At 46.6% G+C, this 17,981-nt stretch overlaps 1 protein-coding gene and 1 non-coding gene across 2 annotated transcripts; one reads left to right on the forward strand and one right to left on the reverse strand.

The window, feature by feature from the left end:
• Window positions 1-1,901: 1,901 nt before the first annotated feature.
• PDYN (prodynorphin) lies at window positions 1,902-16,817 on the reverse strand. The gene is made up of 3 exons (XM_049779360.1): window positions 16,797-16,817; window positions 4,870-5,017; window positions 1,902-3,464 (listed from the first exon to the last, which is right to left on the reverse strand). The coding sequence occupies exons 2-3, from the start codon at window positions 4,996-4,998 to the stop codon at window positions 2,877-2,879; spliced, it is 717 nt and encodes a 238-aa protein (XP_049635317.1). The 5' UTR covers window positions 4,999-5,017; window positions 16,797-16,817; the 3' UTR covers window positions 1,902-2,876.
• On the forward strand, window positions 7,052-7,215 carry LOC126019671 (U1 spliceosomal RNA). Its single transcript, XR_007499301.1, has one exon. It is a non-coding gene; the product is annotated as a U1 spliceosomal RNA (small nuclear RNA).
• Window positions 16,818-17,981: the final 1,164 nt, after the last annotated feature.

A 17,981-nucleotide genomic window follows, 5' to 3' on the forward strand; every position in this document is an offset into this window, starting at 1 on the left:
TTATGAGATATCAATTTTGGTTTCATTTTGTGGGCCACACCTGAAGATGCTAAGAGGAGTAATCCTGGCTCTGCAAATCAGGAATTACTCCTGGTAGTGCTCTGGACACCATATGGGATGCCTGAAATCAAACTCAAGTCAGGCATGTATAAGGCAAACCCCTACCTGATGTATTATCACTCCAGCTCTGAAAGAATGTCAGTTTAGTCAAGAACATACTACTTATTCTTCTGGAGTATTCATCTCCCAGCACATTCACCTTTGCCTAGCAGCATTTCTTTCCCACTCTGGTCATCCCTAACAGGGAACAACCCCAGGGGATCATGTGGAGACCAGAAGCTCTCAAAAATCACCATCATTGCTACTGTCCCTGAAAACAATGTAGGACAAGAAGTCTTTATTTCCTGAATGCCTCTATGTCCTAGCACCTTCATATGTCATTGCATCTAATTTTCATAACCATCCTACATAAATGGCTCTGGGCTGCAAAGATAGTACAGCAGGCAGGGTGCTTGCCTTGTGTGCAGCTAATACCACTTACCACATATGGTCCCATAAGTACCACCAGAAGTTGTGAGAGACAGTAAGCTCTGAGCACAGCTGTGACCAAAATAATAGAAATAAAAACCAAAAGGGGCCAGAGCAATAGTACAGCATCTTGCAGTACAGCCTTACATGTGGCTGACCCAAGTTCGATCCTCGTTATCCCCAGAGAACTACCAAGAGTAATTCTTGAGTGCAGAATCAGAAATAACCCCTGAGGACAGGACCCAAACCAAAAACAAAACTAAGAGTCCCCATAGGGTGTGGAAGATAGGACACTTGCTTTTCCCATGGCTGCCTTGGATTCAATCTCTGGCACTTCATATGATCCCCCAAGACCTGGCAGCAGTGATCTCTGAGTGCAGAGCCAGAATAAACACTGTGCACTACCAGGTATGACCTCAAAACAAAATAAAACAATTGATTGACTCTCTAATGGACACTCTAAGGCTTAAAAAGGTCAAATGAGGAGGGTGGGAAGAAAAGGTCAAATGAGTTTTAATAAGATAAATTTTAAAAAATATATAAAAGAATTAAGTCCTGAGCACAGCACAGCTAGATGTGGCCCCCAAATAAAAATTAAGTGCAACTGAGATAAACACATTTGATATTCAAAAAAATAAAAAGTCAAATGACTAATCCTAACCAAGGTCACACTTTCCCCACATTTAAGGCTAGAACCTTAAAGTTCCTGCTTTTCCTTTCTACAATTTTTCAAGCCCAAGTGTGTACATGGTTTTGTTTTCATTTCCTAGGACTTTTCTGCAAATGATCTTTTCATGTTGTGGGGACTGTAGCACATGTGCCTCTCTGTGCATGCATAGACACAGACTCACACACACACATATACACACAGAGTCATTAGCGTCTTGTTTTAAATTTATTGTGCTGGAAGAGTAGGAAATGACACAGGCCTATTAAGGACTAAGCAAATTACAAGTAAATTGCATAATTTTTTTAAGCATACAAATTAACTCTAAAGCAAACTATACATTTCAGAACATCATGAGATCTGGGTGTAGGGAATAAAGATGGATGCTCAGTTGCATCTTACAAAAGTAACCAAACTCAAGTTTATTTTCCCTCTTCTTCAACCCAGCCTCCGGGACCCACCAAACAGATCACGATACATAAGGGGCGTGTGTGTGTGTGTGTGTGTGTGTGTGTGTGTGTGTGTGTGAGAGAGAGAGAGAGAGAGAGAGAGAGAGAGAGAGAGAGAGAGAGAGAGAGCACTAATCTGGGCACTACCACTTAATCATTTCATTCCTTTCTGGTTTTATTTTGAGACATTAGGAGGAAAGAATCATCATGGGGCTTGGAGGGGCCTTTTTCTCTTTCTCACTGTTGCTTCTGGATTCCCTTGCCCAGCGCCCAACGCATATGTTGGAACAGATGGTTTGGACTCTTGGCGGCCAATTCAGCTGCTCAAGAACTTGGTCGTGTTTAATCTCATCAACTTGACTCAGCTTCAGTTCATCCTGGGGTAGGAGTGTGATACCGATCAGTTTAATTAGTTTAATGAGAGCTCAGGGAACTGATCCACATTTTGAGTTCGGTGCGCAGTACAAATTGCTCTGCCTAGCTCCCTCCTTGATCATTTCAGCATTCAAAAGGAGAACTGCTCTCAGAAGGAACAGAAGGAACAGAAGGAGAACAGCATCCAGGAGAATGCTCTCTAATCCCCCCAGGAAAAGGATTTTTCACTCCCTCTCCATGAGGAGCTGGGAACTATCAGGGTACCAGCATGAACTGGAATCCAGGGTCCTTCCACAAAGTGCATTTCTTTGTGAGAGAAATGAGAGCTCAGAGAGCACAGATCGGCCAGAGATCCAACTAAATTCTCCAAGGTAGGAACTTACGCGCCAACAAAAGGCAGCATTTTAGCTTTTTAACTAAAGCCTGGTTTCCAAAGTGGTTATGTGCTACCAGGCCCTTGGAAGGATGAGAACAAGCTGTTTGAATTCCTGTGTATCTATGTTGGCTTACATTGTTATCTATGGGGCAGTCTCATGAAAGAACATGTGTGTATGAGTGGGAAATTGCTCTTGTGAAAGGGGAGTGTGAAGGGCAAAGTTTGGAGCTCAGAGATCTAGAAAAAGAAACAGCCAGGAATTGGAGATTCCTCTGAAGGGAGTTGGGAAGGTTGGGGGAAGTGAAGGGATTTGGAAAGTTCTAGAAGTCCCTCCACAGATCTTGGCCAATCGCCACACCTCAAGCAGAAGACGGGCAGGTTGAGCTTAGAAGTTTGCAAATGGTGCCCACCTGAGCATGGGAACAGAGCACATTGGGAAAACAAACCGGGGAGCGCCTGACTCGGGAGGGGTGGGGTGTACTTAGGCATCAAAACGCTCCCCAGAGTAAGCATGGGGGTCTTCCTCTGACCGTGTCACCACCTTGAACTGGCGTCTGAGGAAGCCTCCATAGCGCTTCTGGTTGTCCCACTTGAGTTTGGGACGGATACGCCTCAAGAAACCCCCATAGCGTTTGTACAGGTCCTCATGGCCTTCCTTATCACCGTCAGCCTCCCCCGCCACCTCCGAGCTCCTCTTGGGGTATTTGCGTAAGAAGCCCCCATAGCGTTTGCTCTGCTCCTTAGGGTCTTCCTCAGAGACCTCTGCCACCTTGGCCCCCAGGAACTCATCCTGTGGCTGGATGTACCTCATCAGCTCCGTCTCAGCTCCACCCTCCCTGTCCAGGGCTGTCTCCTCCTTGGGGCTGCTGAGGAGGATTCGGATCTTCTCCAACCCCTGCAGGAAAGGTCTGGCGTCCTGGGCCAGCTCACCACGGGGCTCTGCTTGGCTCTCCGAGTCTTCCTTGCCGTTGAGATCAAGTGGCAAAAAGGCGAGCTGAGGCAGGAGGCCTTGGCATCTTTCCCACTCCGTCGCAGGCCGCAGAGAAGCCTCGCATTCCAGGGAGCAAACCTGCAAAAGACCAGGGCAATCAAATTTTTGCACTGAGCTATCACAGGTGCTTCCTCTACCTGAGACATTGCCCTCCACACCCTGAGAAAAATCACAAGTTGCTGCTATTCTCAAGACCCCAGGACATCCACTTTAATAATCCAACTAGCCCATAAATGGGTGAGTTTGTGCTTAGGTAGAAGATGAGGAAATGGATTTGGAGGGATGAGCTGGCTGTTCCAGGACACGTGGCCATCAGTGGCACTGCAAACATCGAAAGAAGGTCTTATATTGCTCTACCCATGCTCTCCTACAATCCCAGAGGGACTCTCTGGCTCTCCCCCATCTTCCATGATTGTGGGCACTGCAAACAATCTCTAGAGAGTAATAGGTGCAATGCAGAGAGGTGGACAAACACAGGGGGATATAGAAGAAGTAACATCCCAAGTAGAAGGGGAGAGTAGTATCTGTTTCCTGGGAGTGTGGGGACAGATTGATGATGGTGAAGGTGCCAATGGTGGCCATAATGATGACAAGGATAAGACTGGACAATTCTGAAACTTTGGTTCCAGGCACTCGAATGCTTCCCATTCTCACATTGCCCCTCTGGGCTAATAAACCAGGATGCCCTGAACTTCTCAGTGTCAATGGTTAGAATCACACATTTCATATGTGGTACCATCAACATCTCCAAAAACCATCAATTCTGCAGATAAGAAAACTGAGGTCCAGAGAGGTATTCCCAGAATCATGGACCTAGAAAGTGGCAGGAATGATGCCTATGTTCTATCAACTACATTCTTGGAATTGCCAGCTCAGCCTGTGTGTATTGCAGGGGAGGCACATGAAAAGTTCAAAACAAAACCAACCAGGCCAGACCCAGGAGAGGGCTTTAGGCATGGATCCTGTCAGTCAGCTGTTGGAATTTAGAGGTGGTGGAAAGAACTCCTTATTCAATTTGGAGGTATCCATAAGCCCCATGGTAAGAAGCCCTAAGTGACTTCAAGCCCAGAGATGGATCAAAGAGCTGGAGTAGTAGTCCTGGGGTCCATCACCAGTGCCATCTTTTCCCCTAAGCACCACCAAGAATGACCTCTGAGGACAGAGCCAGGAGTAGCGAACAGATGCCCTCCCCCCCCCAAAAAAAAAACCCTTCAAATCTACACCACCTCATCAATGGTGAGCCTGACACAGGCTCAGGTTCTCTGGAAATGAACCTCTCTCCTAAACCTGCACAGACTGGTGGCAGTAGGGATGAAGATAGCAAATAGCATCCTTTAGCACCCAGGCTGGCCACAGGACAGGACCCTGCCCATGCAGACAAGTTTCAAAAGAGTCATACAGATACTCAGAGACTTTCCTTCTCTGGGCTGGGCACACACAGCACACAGCACCTGCATTTAAGGGACACCGGCCTGAAACCTACCAGAAAGTTGATGGGTTTTGGACTGCTCTGGGTGTTCACAGCACATGAAGAACAGCGGGACAGGCAGTCCGCAGCAGCACAGGGCAGGAAAAGGAGGCAAGCAGCCAGCAGCAGCCTACAGCACGCCATTCTGTCTCTCTTCCTGCTGCTGTGGAGAGAGAAAGGACAATGGAAACTAGGCTTGCCTGCTTGCTCTAGGGCATGTCCTATGCCTGCAAAGTCATCACACCATCTCCCCTCTGACAAGCTCTCCAGGCAAACATCCCCACTTCCCCTGTACAGAGAGAAGATGGAGAATATGTGGGGCACCAAGGGCCCAGGTTCAGGGAGGAAATGAATATGTGTTACATGTACCAGGTGCTTTCTCACACCTGCATATTCGAGTGGGACAGCGACTCTTTCAGGAGACTTGTGCTCTTTTCACTGGGCAGGTGGGGAAACTGAGGCTCAGAGCAAGAAAGAGACTGCTCATAGAACAAGGCAGTAAGTAGACAAGCCTGCTTGCTGGAATTCAACCCTGTTGTGTCCACCTCCCAAATCTGAAGACACTTGTCTCCGAGTTCTCTGGGATCTGTCTCTTACCTGTTTCCTGCTGCTGACCCCAGCCTGCTTTGTGTCTCTCTTCTCCCCCCATCTCCCAGTGGGCCTCCCTGTCTCTTCATTGCCTGTGGTGCTGCTCTTCTTAGCTTATCAATACTATGATCAAAGCTGCCCAGGTTGCTGGGTCCAGCCTCACATCTCCTACATGACAGTTGCACTCTCAGTCCCATCCTTTCACCCCAAGAGTTCAGCTTCCCTGTCAATTCAGACCTTGGAGGAACCTATCAGGCTCTCTAATGCCTCTGTGCTTTGACACATCATTTACTCTATTAGGAAATGCTTCCTCTCTTCTTGGGTTAATTGGGTCCTACGTCACCTCCTCCAGGTAGCTTTCCTGACATCATAGGCCTGGTGAGGTGCTCTTCCTGTGCATCCTCCCAGAATTTCATTCTGCGAATTGCTGTTTTTAGACTCGGCTGAGTCTCTGGACTTTGGATCCACCAAGGCAAGAGCTATATCTTTTTTGCTAAATATTTGCTAAAATATATTTTGTGCTTCTCAATAACATCAAACTTGTTTTTACCCCAAGACTTTTTGCATTTACTGGATTCTCCCCTTTGCTCTGCCCCCCAGACTGTGTCCCAGGGCTCATAACTCTCACACCACCAGTTTCCAAGTACTGAATACAGCATCCTGGTGTCTCATTTCTGCGATAGTGGCAACACGGCTCCTTTTCTGGTGCACCGAGCTGATGTTTGCTGCTTCTCTTCTTTTCCCCACGAGAATGTTGGCTCCTTCAGGGAAAAGCCCCTAACTGCACCCAGAGCCCTTGTAGCCCTGCCCAGCATACAAGAGGCCCTCAACAAAAACACAGTAGGGAAAATAAAATCATGAAATATGTTGCCACATGAATAAATATGCAGAGTAGGGCCCGGAGAAATAGCACAGCAGCGTTTGCATTGCAAGCAGCCGATCCAGGACCTAAGGTGGTTGATTCGAATCCCGGGGTCCCATATGGTCCCCCGTGCCTGCCAGGAGCTATTTCTGAGCAGACAGCCAGGAGTAACCCCTAACACCACCGGGTGTGGCCCAAAAACCAAAAATAAATAAATAAATAAATAAATAAATAAATAAATATGCAGAGTATCATGCTGAGTGAAATGAGCAGAGGAAGAGGGATAGACACAGAATGATCACAATCATTTGCAGGATGTAATAAAAAACATAGTATGAGAATAAGACCCAAAGACCATAGAAATGAAGGCAAAGAGGACTGGTCCATGGTAGAAAGCTTGCCACAAAATGGGAGATGCAGTTAGGACAGAGAAAAACTGTTATGACAATGACAGTTGGAAATGATCACTGGACAAGAACTGGGTGAGGAAAGAAGATAACAGTGATATGCATGGTACCCTTTAGTAACAGTATTGCAAACCACAGTCTAAAAGGAAGGAGGAAAAAAAAGTGTCATAGACAGGCTGGGGGGAATAGATGTGGGGGCAAGTGGGGACACTGATGGGGGAAATGTGCACAGATGAAGGGATAAGTGTTGGAACATTGTATGACTGAAACTCAACATAGTTACAAGGTATGTAACTGTGCGTCTCATGGTGATTCAATTTTTAAAAAATAATAGAATCTAATACTTACCTGGCAGGGGAGATACCATGATCACGAAGGTGGTTTCCCCAGGGCGAGGCTCACCCATTGCACTCCGGGTGTGCTGACCCCTGCGATTTCCCCAAATGTGGGAAACTCGACTGCATAATTTGTGGTAGTGGGGGACTGCGTTTGCGCTCTCCCCTGATTTCTTTGGTTTAAAAGAACAGGCTTGGGGCCAGGAAGGTGGCGCTAGAGGTAAGGTGTCTGCCTTCACAAGCGCTAGCCAGGGAACAGACCGAGGTTCGATCCCCCAGCGTCCCATATGGTCCCCCCAAGCCAGGGGCGATTTCTGAGCACATAGCCAGGAGTAACCCCTGAGCGTCAAATGGGTGTGGCCCAAAAACAAACAAACAAAATAATAGAATCTAAAACAAAAAAAAAAATCCAATGGCTAGTCAGATGTATTGAATGCAGCCTATTGAACACTGTGTCTCTCAGAATCAACTTAGAAACCAAGTATAAAGACTCATGGAGGTAAAGAGCTTGTCTTACCTGTAGCTGTGTCAACCTATTTCAAATTTCTGGCACCATGTATGTCCCCTGAATACCACCTTGAGTCACTCCTGAGCACAGAACTAGAAGTAATTCCTGAGGACTATCAAATGTGGTACCTAATTATTTTATTTTACTTTATTTTACCCAAAACAAAGATCATCCCTGCTTTCTTTGTACCTGTTTGGTTACAACTTGGTTTCACCCAAAACAAATATCATCCTCGGTGCCTTTGTATTTGTTTACAACTTGGTTTTACCCTAAAACAGAGATTGTTTTTCATGAAAACCTAGGCAGCACTGGCTCAGAATAGCTTGAGATTTCTTTCCTTACTTCCATACCTGGGCTGATCTCTGTACTCAATAAAATAACCATTCTGGAAGGCAATTTGCTCTTAATATTAGCTAGAAGATTGCCAGAATACCTGTGTTTCACCCTCAGCCTGGTCTGGATTATTTCATGCAGTGACTCTGCTTTCACCTGGGGTTGGAGATACAGTTCTAGGGTTATTTTATAGTTCCCAAGCCTAAAGTAAATTAGTAACCCCTGAGTAGCACCAGGTATGGCCCCAAGGCCAAAAAGTAAAAATAAAAAAAATAATTAAGAGGTGCATGTCTTGGGACTGGAGTGGTGAAGCAGCAGTCAGGTGTTTGCCTTGCATTCTGCTGACCCAGGACGGACAGAGGTTTGATCCCCAGCATCCCATATGGTCCCCCCAAACCAGGAGCGATTTCTGAGCACAGAGCCAAGAGTAAGCCCTGAGGATCACTGGGTGTTCCCCCTCCCCCCAAAAAAAGATTTCTGTCTTACATGCAATTAGCCCTAGTTCCATCTCAAGCTCTCTATATAAGGTCTCCTGAGCACCACCAGGAATAAGTGAATAAGTCCTGAGCATGACCCAGTGTGGCCCAAGAAACAACAACAAAATGTCAAGACACAGTCATTCACACAGAGAGCTCCCCAGTTTGATCTCTGTGCCTCTCACTTCTGTGGTTGCTCTTGGAGATGCGCATGCTCCTTTGCTGGCCCAAAGGCCATGTTCCTTCAGTCTTCACTATCTACTCAGGTGTTCAGGGTTCAGAAGATTATACCCACAACCTTGGAGTTTGAGACTGCAGCCCAGACCAGGTCCCTTGCCTGAGAGCTTTGCAGGAGTGTCCCACCCAGCCTGCCTAAGTAAAGTAATAGCAGCAATGATGATGGATTTGCAGGCTCCTTGTTTGCTGAGCCCCTAAATTCATCCTCACTTTGTTTCTTTCCACTCAAGTGGACATTTCCAGTTTAGCAGCTCCTGAATTGCAGCAAGCAGTGAGAGGTGCAAGGCCTGTGCTGTGTGAGTTTCATATCTGTGCCTTTAATGACCAGTTTCTGGAACAACCTTGAACAGCGGAAGCCTCAAAGGGGCTCAGGTGCCTTTCAGCTGCATCCTTTCCTCAATTCTCCTGCCACCTATAAAATTTCCTGAGGTCACACAGCAGTTCAAGGTGGAAACTCAGCATCCTGTCCACCCCCACAAGCTGGACAACAAGGGATCAGGAGCATCCCCACAACTCCCCTTCTTGCAAGTTTCTCTCCTGCTCCATTAGGTATTGAGGGGATTTGGTTCCAGGCCAGTGAGTGGCCTTGAGTGCAGACACAAAGCAGGGAGCTGGTTTTCTCTCTGATACTGAGGAAGCTCAGCTGGCCTATAGCAAGATTAGCACAGGATTAAGCCAGCAGGGAGGGGGGGCCCTTGTCCTCTGACTTTGCACTGGTTTGTCTGCTGGAGGGGAGTGGGGAAAAAGCTTCTCAATCCCAATCTAAGATCTCTTCCTTCCTATCATATGCACCCCAGCAGTGCCCACATGATTCCCCTTGCTTCTCCTTTATTATGTCTCATAACAATAATTGGGGTTAATCTGATGGCTGATCCGATGGCTCACTTACTTTCTAGATGTTTCTCAGGGTTAACTCACATATAGTCTTAGCAGCTCTGGGAAGTACCTCCAATTTACAGGTGAAGAAACTGAGTTAAGACACTTCCCAGGCTTCAAGGACCTGAATTGGTAAAGCAGAGATTCTATACAGAGACCCTCTGGCCCCAGAGCCTACCCCTGACCCCAGAACCCTAACCCCTGACTCCTTTTCATCCACCAGCTCCAAGCACCAATAAAGATCTCTAGTCTTGGGCCCAGAGAGATAGCACAGCGGTGTTTGCCTTGCAAGCAGCCGATCCAGGACCAAAGGTGGTTGGTTCGAATCCCTGTGTCCCATATGGTCCCCCGTGCCTGCCAGGAGCTATTTCTGAGCAGACAGCCAGGAGTAACCCCTGAGCACCACTGGGTGTGGCCCAAAAACCAACAACAACAACAACAACAACAAAAACTCTAGTCTTTCCTGAATGGTGCCCTGCACACAGATGCCCTCTAGGCTGTACCCCTGCTCTGTATCCCTGACTCTTCATTGCCTCTGACAGGAAGTTGGCGCCTGGACAGATGCTGGGGGGCTTTCTGGAAAGCAGGATCAAATGGGAAACTCACTGAGTGCTGGGTTCAGTCCAAGTTTCTCCTCACAGTAAGGGGTCTGCATGAGGCTGGGGCTAATTCTCTCCCCACCCACAGAGGAGGAAAAGGAAGATGAATCTCTTCTCCCTGCAGGAGAATCCGCTGAGCTGAGCACTGTGGCTCCCAAACAAATATTCCAAAACTCTCTACCTGGAACACCTCTTCACCCTATCCTTTCCCTCTCCCTCTGACCTGTCTAATGCCTTCTTTTTCTTCCAAAGTTAGCTTGAAGTGTCTCTTCCAGAAGGTCTGTCTGGATTAGGCTCCTTCTCTAAGCTCCAACTACATCTGAATTGGCTCTATTAAAGAGGTGCCCCTTTTTTGGGGGGAGTGGGGTGGAGGTTTGGGCCACAGCCAGTGACACACAGGGGTTACTCCTGGCTATGCACTCAGAAATCGCTCCTGGCTAGAGGGATATCTGGGACTCCAGGATTGAACCAGGTTGGTTCTGGATCTGCTGCGTGCAAAGAAAGCGTCCTATCGCTGTGCTATCGTGCCAGCCCCTGAGGTGCCTCTTTTTTTAAAAAAAATTATTCATTTACTTATGTGTTTGTTTGGTTCTGGACCACACCTGGCTGAGCTTAGTTGTAGAATAACCTGGCTCTATGCTCAGGGATCACTCCTGATGGGGTTTGGGGGACTATATGGGATGCCAGGGATTGAACCTGAGTTGCAAGGTAAATAAATGCCCTACCTTGCTGCAAATATCTCCAAAACCCCATCTCAGAGTCCCCTCCAGAGGCACTTGGCAAATGCAAAGGGGTGAGAGTGTAGTGTGTCTAAGGATGTCAGGAGATAGGGAAAGCAGAGACTTGATCAGAACAAGAGCACAGCAATAGGGTGTTTGCTTTGCATGCGGCTGACCCAGGAGGGACCCGGTACAATTCTTGGCATCCTATATGGTCCCCCAGCCTGCCAGGGACGATTCTGAATATAGAGCTAGGAGAATTCCTGAGCATGGTTGGGTATGGCCCAACAACCAATCAATCAAGTAATCAATAAATAAAGTTTAAAAAACAAGAAATTTAGAGTAGCAGGTGTTTCACCACTGGCACCCCCAGATCGAGGCATCTAAAAAAAAAAAAAAAAGAATAAGGCAGAGAAGCAGGCTTAGGCCCTAATCAATTAAGACACTGTATCCTACAGTGATGAGAACATTGAAAAAGTTTGAGTGGCTGGTAAATGAAGGAGTGAATATTGCTCCCAGAATCTGATGTGGGGTTCAATTGAGAGCAAACGGTTCAAACCAGTTTGTTAAAGGTCCACCACTTAGGGTTTGTTTGAACCTCACTTTCATGCCTTCAGGGAAACTTCAGGTGGTATGGGGGAATCAGATCTATAGCCATCATCCCTGAAAGAAAATTCAGCAAATTATTAATAAGGATTTGCCTGGCAGGTTTATTGAGCAATGAGGGTCTGCAGTGGTCAAAAGGGGTTGACTTTTTCACGAATTTGAAGGGGTCTAACCCAGAAAATACCTTTGCTCCTGGAAATTTGTGGCTGAAACTTGGGGTGCATTTTCTCAGGGAAGAAAAATATCCTTCTGGAGATTTAGCAAACAGCTCAATGGGAAGAGGGGGTGTTGATTTCTGACCTCCATAGAGGAAAAAATAGAGACTGGCTAGTTTTCATAAGCACTGTGAAGATAAGTTGAAGTTGGTCAGCTAGAATGCCAGTGTTTTAAACAAGTAATAAAACCAAGATAGTATCTAAGTTACTGTGTAGTCAGCACAAAAGCTAGGGACTAGGACTTCCCCCAGATGCAGGAAATGGGGTCAATAAGATTCTCTGTGAAGCCCCCAGGTAGCTTTGAGAAGACAGAACCCCCTGAGAAAAAGAGATACATACTTTAGCAGGAGCAAAAGGCTGACATAAGACCAAGAGATGTTCAAAGTCCTTTCCCTTTAACAACAAACAACTTAGCAACAGATTCTTATCTGTGTAAAGCCCCAAGCCTGGGCAGTTTGGAAAAACCCTATAGAACCATCTTGGCAAGAAGCCCGAGCAGTGGTGCAGAGCGGTGAAGCATCTGCCTTGCCCGCACTAGCCTAAGACAGACCGAGGTTCTATCCTCTGGTGTCCCATATGGTCTCCCAAGCCAGGAGCAATTTCTGAGCACATAGCCAGGAGTAACCCCTGAGTGTCACCAGGTGTTACCAAAAAAAAAAAAAAAAAAAAAAAAACACACAAAAAAACAAAACAAAATCAACTTGGCAAAAGAGAGTGGTGCAGCATTCTACTCTGGAATCACCTATATGTAGCCCACTTTAGAGGGGGGTTTTATTTGTTAGGGCTCCCTCTTCTTTCTCTCTTGTCTATCATAGGTCTGTCTTGTCCAGAAATTCTTTACCACTGCATAAACACAAGGCAGGTAGAGATGAGGTCTGGCTCCTCTTACCATCTAATCTTCCCAACACAGCATGTTCCCCCAGCTCCCAACACGATTCAGCCAATTCCTTAGAATACATTTCTTTAGGGGCCAGAGAGAAAGCACAGCGGTAAAAGTCTTTTGCCTTGAATGTGGCCTTGCCTACCGGGGATGGGGAGGGACCTGGTTCGATTCTTGATTCCAGACATCCCATATGGTCCCCAGCCTGCCAGGGGCAATTTCTTTCTTTCTTTCTTTATTTATTTTTTGGTTTTTGGGCCACACCCGGCGTTGCTCAGGGGTTACTCCTGGCTGTCTGCTCAGAAATAGCTCCTGGCAGGCACGGGGGACCATATGGGACACCGGGACTTGAACCAACCACTTTGGTCCTGGATCGGCTATTTGCAAGGCAAACGCCACTGTGCTATCTCTCCGGCCCGGAGGAAAAAGTTTAAATGCAAAAATTTTTATTGAGTTTGAACTCATCAACATTCTTTTTTTTGTTTGTTTGTTTGTTTTGTTTTTTGTTTTTGGGCCACACCCGGCAATGCTCAGGAGTTACTCCTGGCTGTCTGCTCAGAAATAGCTCCTGGCAGGCACGGGGACCATATGGGACACCGGGATTTGAACCAACCACCTTTGGTCCTGGATCGGCTGCTTGCAAGACAAACATCGCTGTGCTATCTCTCCGGGCCCGCTAGGGGCAATTTCTGAGTGCAGAGCTAGGAGTGAACCCTGAGCTCCGCTGGATGTGGCCCAACAATCAATCAATCAATAAAGTATTTTTTTTTAAAAAGAATAAATTCCTTTTTTTTTTTTTTTTTTTGGTTTTTCGGGCCACACCCGTTTGATGCTCAGGGGTTACTCCTGGTTAAGCACTCAGAAATTGCCCCTGGCTTGGGGGGACCATATGGGACGCCGGGGGATCGAACCGAGGTCGCGATCTTTCCTTGGCTAGCGCTTGCAAGGCAGACACCTTACCTCTAGCACCACCTCACCGGCCCCAAGAATAAATTTTTTTACTTTATTTATTTATTTATTTATTTATTTATTTATTTATTTTTGGTTTGGGGGTCACACCTGGCAGTGCTCAAGGGTTACTCCTAGCTCTGCACTCAGGAAACACTCCTGGAGGTACTCAGGGGGCAATATGGAATACAGAGAATGGAACCTAGGGGATTACATGCAAGACAAACACCCTACCTGTTTTATTATTACTTTCTCAGCTCCTGCGGATTGATTCCCTGACCCTGACTAACGCAACCCCCCTCCACATTTCCACATTGTCCATGTTTTTGCTCATGGTGGAAGCAAAGCACAACTGAGGGTGGGGAAAAGGCTTTAAGGGCCAGAAGGCGTCAAATACCTATTCTGTTGTCTTAAGAGTAAGAAGTTTGTTGACATCTGCCTTTATCAACTCTCTAAGCAAGCTATGATTCTAATTAGCTTGGAAGTCTTGAGAGAAGGTAGGAGAATAGCACCCTTCTTCACACCTAGGTGTTTTTTCTAGTCTGCAAATGGGGCAGTACTCTCTCCTTGTGGGCTCCTTCCAGGGTGCCTGAGAGGCGTCCTTTAAAGGGCCAGCACACCTTGTCCCTTTTCTCACCAGGATCCTGAGTTCCGAAGGGAAGGGAACTGAACTGCTCCCAGGCCCTCCAAGCTCCAATACTTCTCGATTGTAGTCAGAGGGATCTCGGAGGAGCAGCAAGCATTTTTATTTAAAAAGCCAGCATGGAATAATAATGGTTTGATTTAACATCGCAATTATCTCTCCTAGCACTTTATCGCATATGATTAGTCCTATTTAATGGCAGAGGCAATCGGAAAAGGTAGAAGTCACTTGTTTAGGTCACATCATGAATAGGAGAGAAATGGAGACGGAAAGGGGGGCGTCCCACACCCCATGTGACCCTCCCAGTAGTTGCTGACCTTTTCAGTGACCTTCCAACAGCACCACAGACAGCAAGCTTTGTTCGGGGGCAGCCAGCCAGGACCCCATGCACCTCACCAAATAGGTACTATTATTACAGGTTCCCTTGGGGGTTCCCCTTCATGTTCAGAGCACCTACATGCAAGTTTGTGGCACCTACTCCCCATCCATGCAATTTAAGGCAGAGCTGTGGGAGTAAGTTGCCTCGTGTCATATTGGAATTTTGTATTTTCAGTGTCAGGTGAATCTGGTAGCTTGGACTTTGGGGAAATGACTCAGAGGCATGAGGAGATCCACAGTGAGTCAAGGGGGGGGGGGGTAGGGATTGAGGGAAAAGGCTTATAGCTTCCACAGCAACCTCACATCCCAAACCAAACCAGCCCAGAGGAATTGACTTAAATTCAAAATTCATCACGCACCTCCCAACCTCCTCACAGTTCTGAGGATAAGACAGGTTCACACTGGTGGGTAGCCAAGGAATCCCTAAAAGCTTGAGAAGTTCTTCAGCCCTAGGGCCATTAACAAAGAACCAGTGATAGGATTAAAGGGAGGGGTGTTTGGGAAGTGAACCCACATTTGGTTCCGTAAGAATCAAGGCAAAGAACAGAGACAGAGAGCCCTAAGCCCAGGGTCAGCCAGCTCTCAGAAGATCATTTGCTGTTGTTCATGAGGACAGTGGTGGCACTGCTAGAACACTTTTAAAAATATTTTATTATTATTTTGGTTTGGGGGGTCACACCCTATGGCAGTACTTAATGGATACTCCTGGTTCTGCACTGAGGAATTACTCTTAGGAGTCTGGGAAGATCATATGAAATGCCAATAATTGAACATGGATCAGCTGCATGTAAAGCAAGCAATCTACAATCTGTACTTTTGCTTCTATCCCATAATTTTTAAAAGAATAAGCACAGAATTTTGTGTGTGTGGAAGGAGGTATACCTGGCTATGCTCAAGGCTTTAAACTCAGGCATCACTCTTAGCAGTGCTCAGGGGACTATATAGAGTACTGAGAATCAAACTCACAGCCCTGTGCAAGTGCCCTGCTGTACTATCATTCCAACCCCCCCCCCATTTGTTTCCTGATGCAACTAAGAATTTGGGACAAGAAACTAGACCAGAGAAAAAAAGGGAAACATAAAAAAATAAAATGGGATGTGTGCAAAAAGGAAGAGGATTGGGGGGGGGTACTGAAAGGAGGTGAAATGATGAAGGATGGAGAGTGAAAGGATGAAGAGGTAAGAAGCTCGTTTTGACCCAAGTGCTGAATCACTAGGTGAATCATAAACCCAATAATCTCTCGGAACTCTGCTACTCTGTACTCTGTTCCCCAGAGGCCAGTGGACCAGAGACAAACACATACTAACTGTTCAGTAAAACCTTCCAGATTAAAGTGTTCAGTCATAGACCACAGGATCCAGTGACAATAGACCTAAACTTTTTACTCCCCTGGGATCAATAGGCAAGACTCAAAGTGGAAAGTACTAATGAGGCCAACTTTAAAGGAAACAGGACACCATTCCATTTCCAGGGCCTGATCCTTGCCTTGCTGGTGTCTCCAGCAATGCTGAGTGGCTGCCACTCAGTGAAATCTTTTTAGCTCCTTGTCAGAACCAGTGAGACAAACCAACATTTATGGACCCAGATGAGCAAAAGGATGAGAGAAATCAGCGAGCTGAGCACACTTTCTCAGGCATGCTTGAAACCAAGCCACTCGCTATTGATTCCACTTAGAATGATGGAAGACGTAATAAATATAACAATTGTGCAAGAATGACCCAAGGAGGTTAGCGGAGGGCGGGGGCTTAAGGAGGATTGATCAGGAAGAGACTTTATGACCCTAAAGCAGCAGATGAAGGAATAAGTCTTCTGTTAGCAGGAGGGAATGGGCTGGGGAGGGTTGGCTCGAGGAACAGAAGAAACGGGGACCATTACACCCGACTTCCTGGACATTGCACACAAGATGGAATAGGATCATTGTGAAATAGATCGGAGCATCCAAAGATTCCACTCAGCCACTTTGGACTGTTCAAAAGAACAGGCACCATCACATTTATTGAATACCTACTAACAGCATTATCGTCCTTACTGTAATGGCTAAGAGAGGGCAGTCACTGATCCCAAGTCACACAGTATATCAGAGAAGTCATGTGGAATTTTAAACATACAGGTAGAGACTCTATGGAATTAAGATAATTGCGAGTTTCTCAAAGTCCCAGGACCAGCCCTTTTTCAGGCTGCTGCAGCACAGCTGCAGGGCGTACTCAAGCACCTCACTCGGGCCACCCATGGGAGACAGGCATTAGCCTACCACCCCGTGCACCTCTGGGGCCAAAAAAGTGAGCTTGAGATCCGCCTGGAAACTCAAACCTCCTCGGGCATCATAACTCACCCGTTTGGGCTGCAGCAACAGCTTCTCCAGGCAGCGCTGACACTGAGAGTTAAGTGACCTGCAAAAATAGAACAAAAGGCAAAGGTAGAATGGGACTGAGTGGAGACTGTAGGGGAGAAAGAGGGAAAGAGAGGAGGGAGGGGGAAAGACCCAAGAGAGCAAAGGGTTGGCATTTTGCCAGGATCTGCAGGGGATCTTAACCGGAGTGATGGTCAAATGAGAAAAAAGTCTGGTCTATTTTCCCAGCCCGTGGAAGAAAAGGGTAATCATAAAGACTTTCTCAGTCTGTGGGAGGGGAATTGAAATCTGATCCAATATCCCAAAGACCTGGTTTCCCATGCTAAGCCTGGAGGTTTAATTAAGGAATGTTTGTAAAGCTCCGAGAGATTCTAAATAGATGCCTGGAAAAAATATATATAAATGAGTACAAGGTCTCAGAACTTACTAGTCAACCCTGGAGTCTTAGCTCCGATTTTTGCTCCACCTCCCAGAGGAATACCAGGATTAGTGGTTAGAATCAAACTTTGGGGTTCTATTGTCTTGAACTGTGGACAGCTGTGCTACCGGTGTTAAGGCTAAAGAGCTGTGCCATCTGCGATCTCTGCCCAATTCTGAATCCTCTGCGTATCACTTACACGAAAGCAACAAGTCCTTCTCAAGTGAAAACGGACAATAAAAATCCTGCTTGTGGTCTGTCACTCTTTCCCCTTTCCCTCCCCCCAAACAACCCCAAACTTCATGTCTTGGTAAAAATGATGTCAGAAAAAGCCACTCAAACCAGTGCCCTGTCGGCAATTAAACACAATTTCAGGAGAATAAAAAGGCTGAACTTGGGCAGTGCATTGATGTACATGATTCGTGGTAAATGCCAGAGGCCCAGGATCTCATTAATGTCCCCAGGTCCTTGTTCTCTAAATCCTGGGAGAAAACAGTGACCTTTAAAATCTCCCTGATTAGCTGAATCTCTGGTTTCTTTCACACCCCTGGGGTCTCTGGTTCTCCCGTGGAAATTGCTGCATGTCTGGCTCTGAGAGAAGAAGATCTAGAAGTTAAAGCCGGGGTGGGAGAGTGAAACCCACCTGTTTAAACCAGAGTTGCAGGGAGAGAGAAATTTAAGGGAGCAGAATCCTCATGTGCAGGCAGATCTGGCTTTAAACTGGCCTCTACCTCTCTCCCAGGCAATCA

The sequence above is a fragment of the Suncus etruscus genome, chromosome 9, assembly GCF_024139225.1.
Source record: "Suncus etruscus isolate mSunEtr1 chromosome 9, mSunEtr1.pri.cur, whole genome shotgun sequence".
Classification (NCBI taxonomy): Eukaryota; Metazoa; Chordata; class Mammalia; order Eulipotyphla; family Soricidae; genus Suncus; species Suncus etruscus.

Bases quoted from the DNA above. Each gene is read 5' to 3' on its own strand.
- PDYN (XM_049779360.1), bottom strand. From the start codon at position 4,998: ATGGCGTGCTGTAGGCTGCTGCTGGCTGCTTGCCTCCTTTTCCTGCCC. The intron at 3,465-4,869 runs GTAGGTTTCAGG...GGTCTTTTGCAG, and splicing joins CAAAACCCATCAACTTTCTG to GTTTGCTCCCTGGAATGCGA.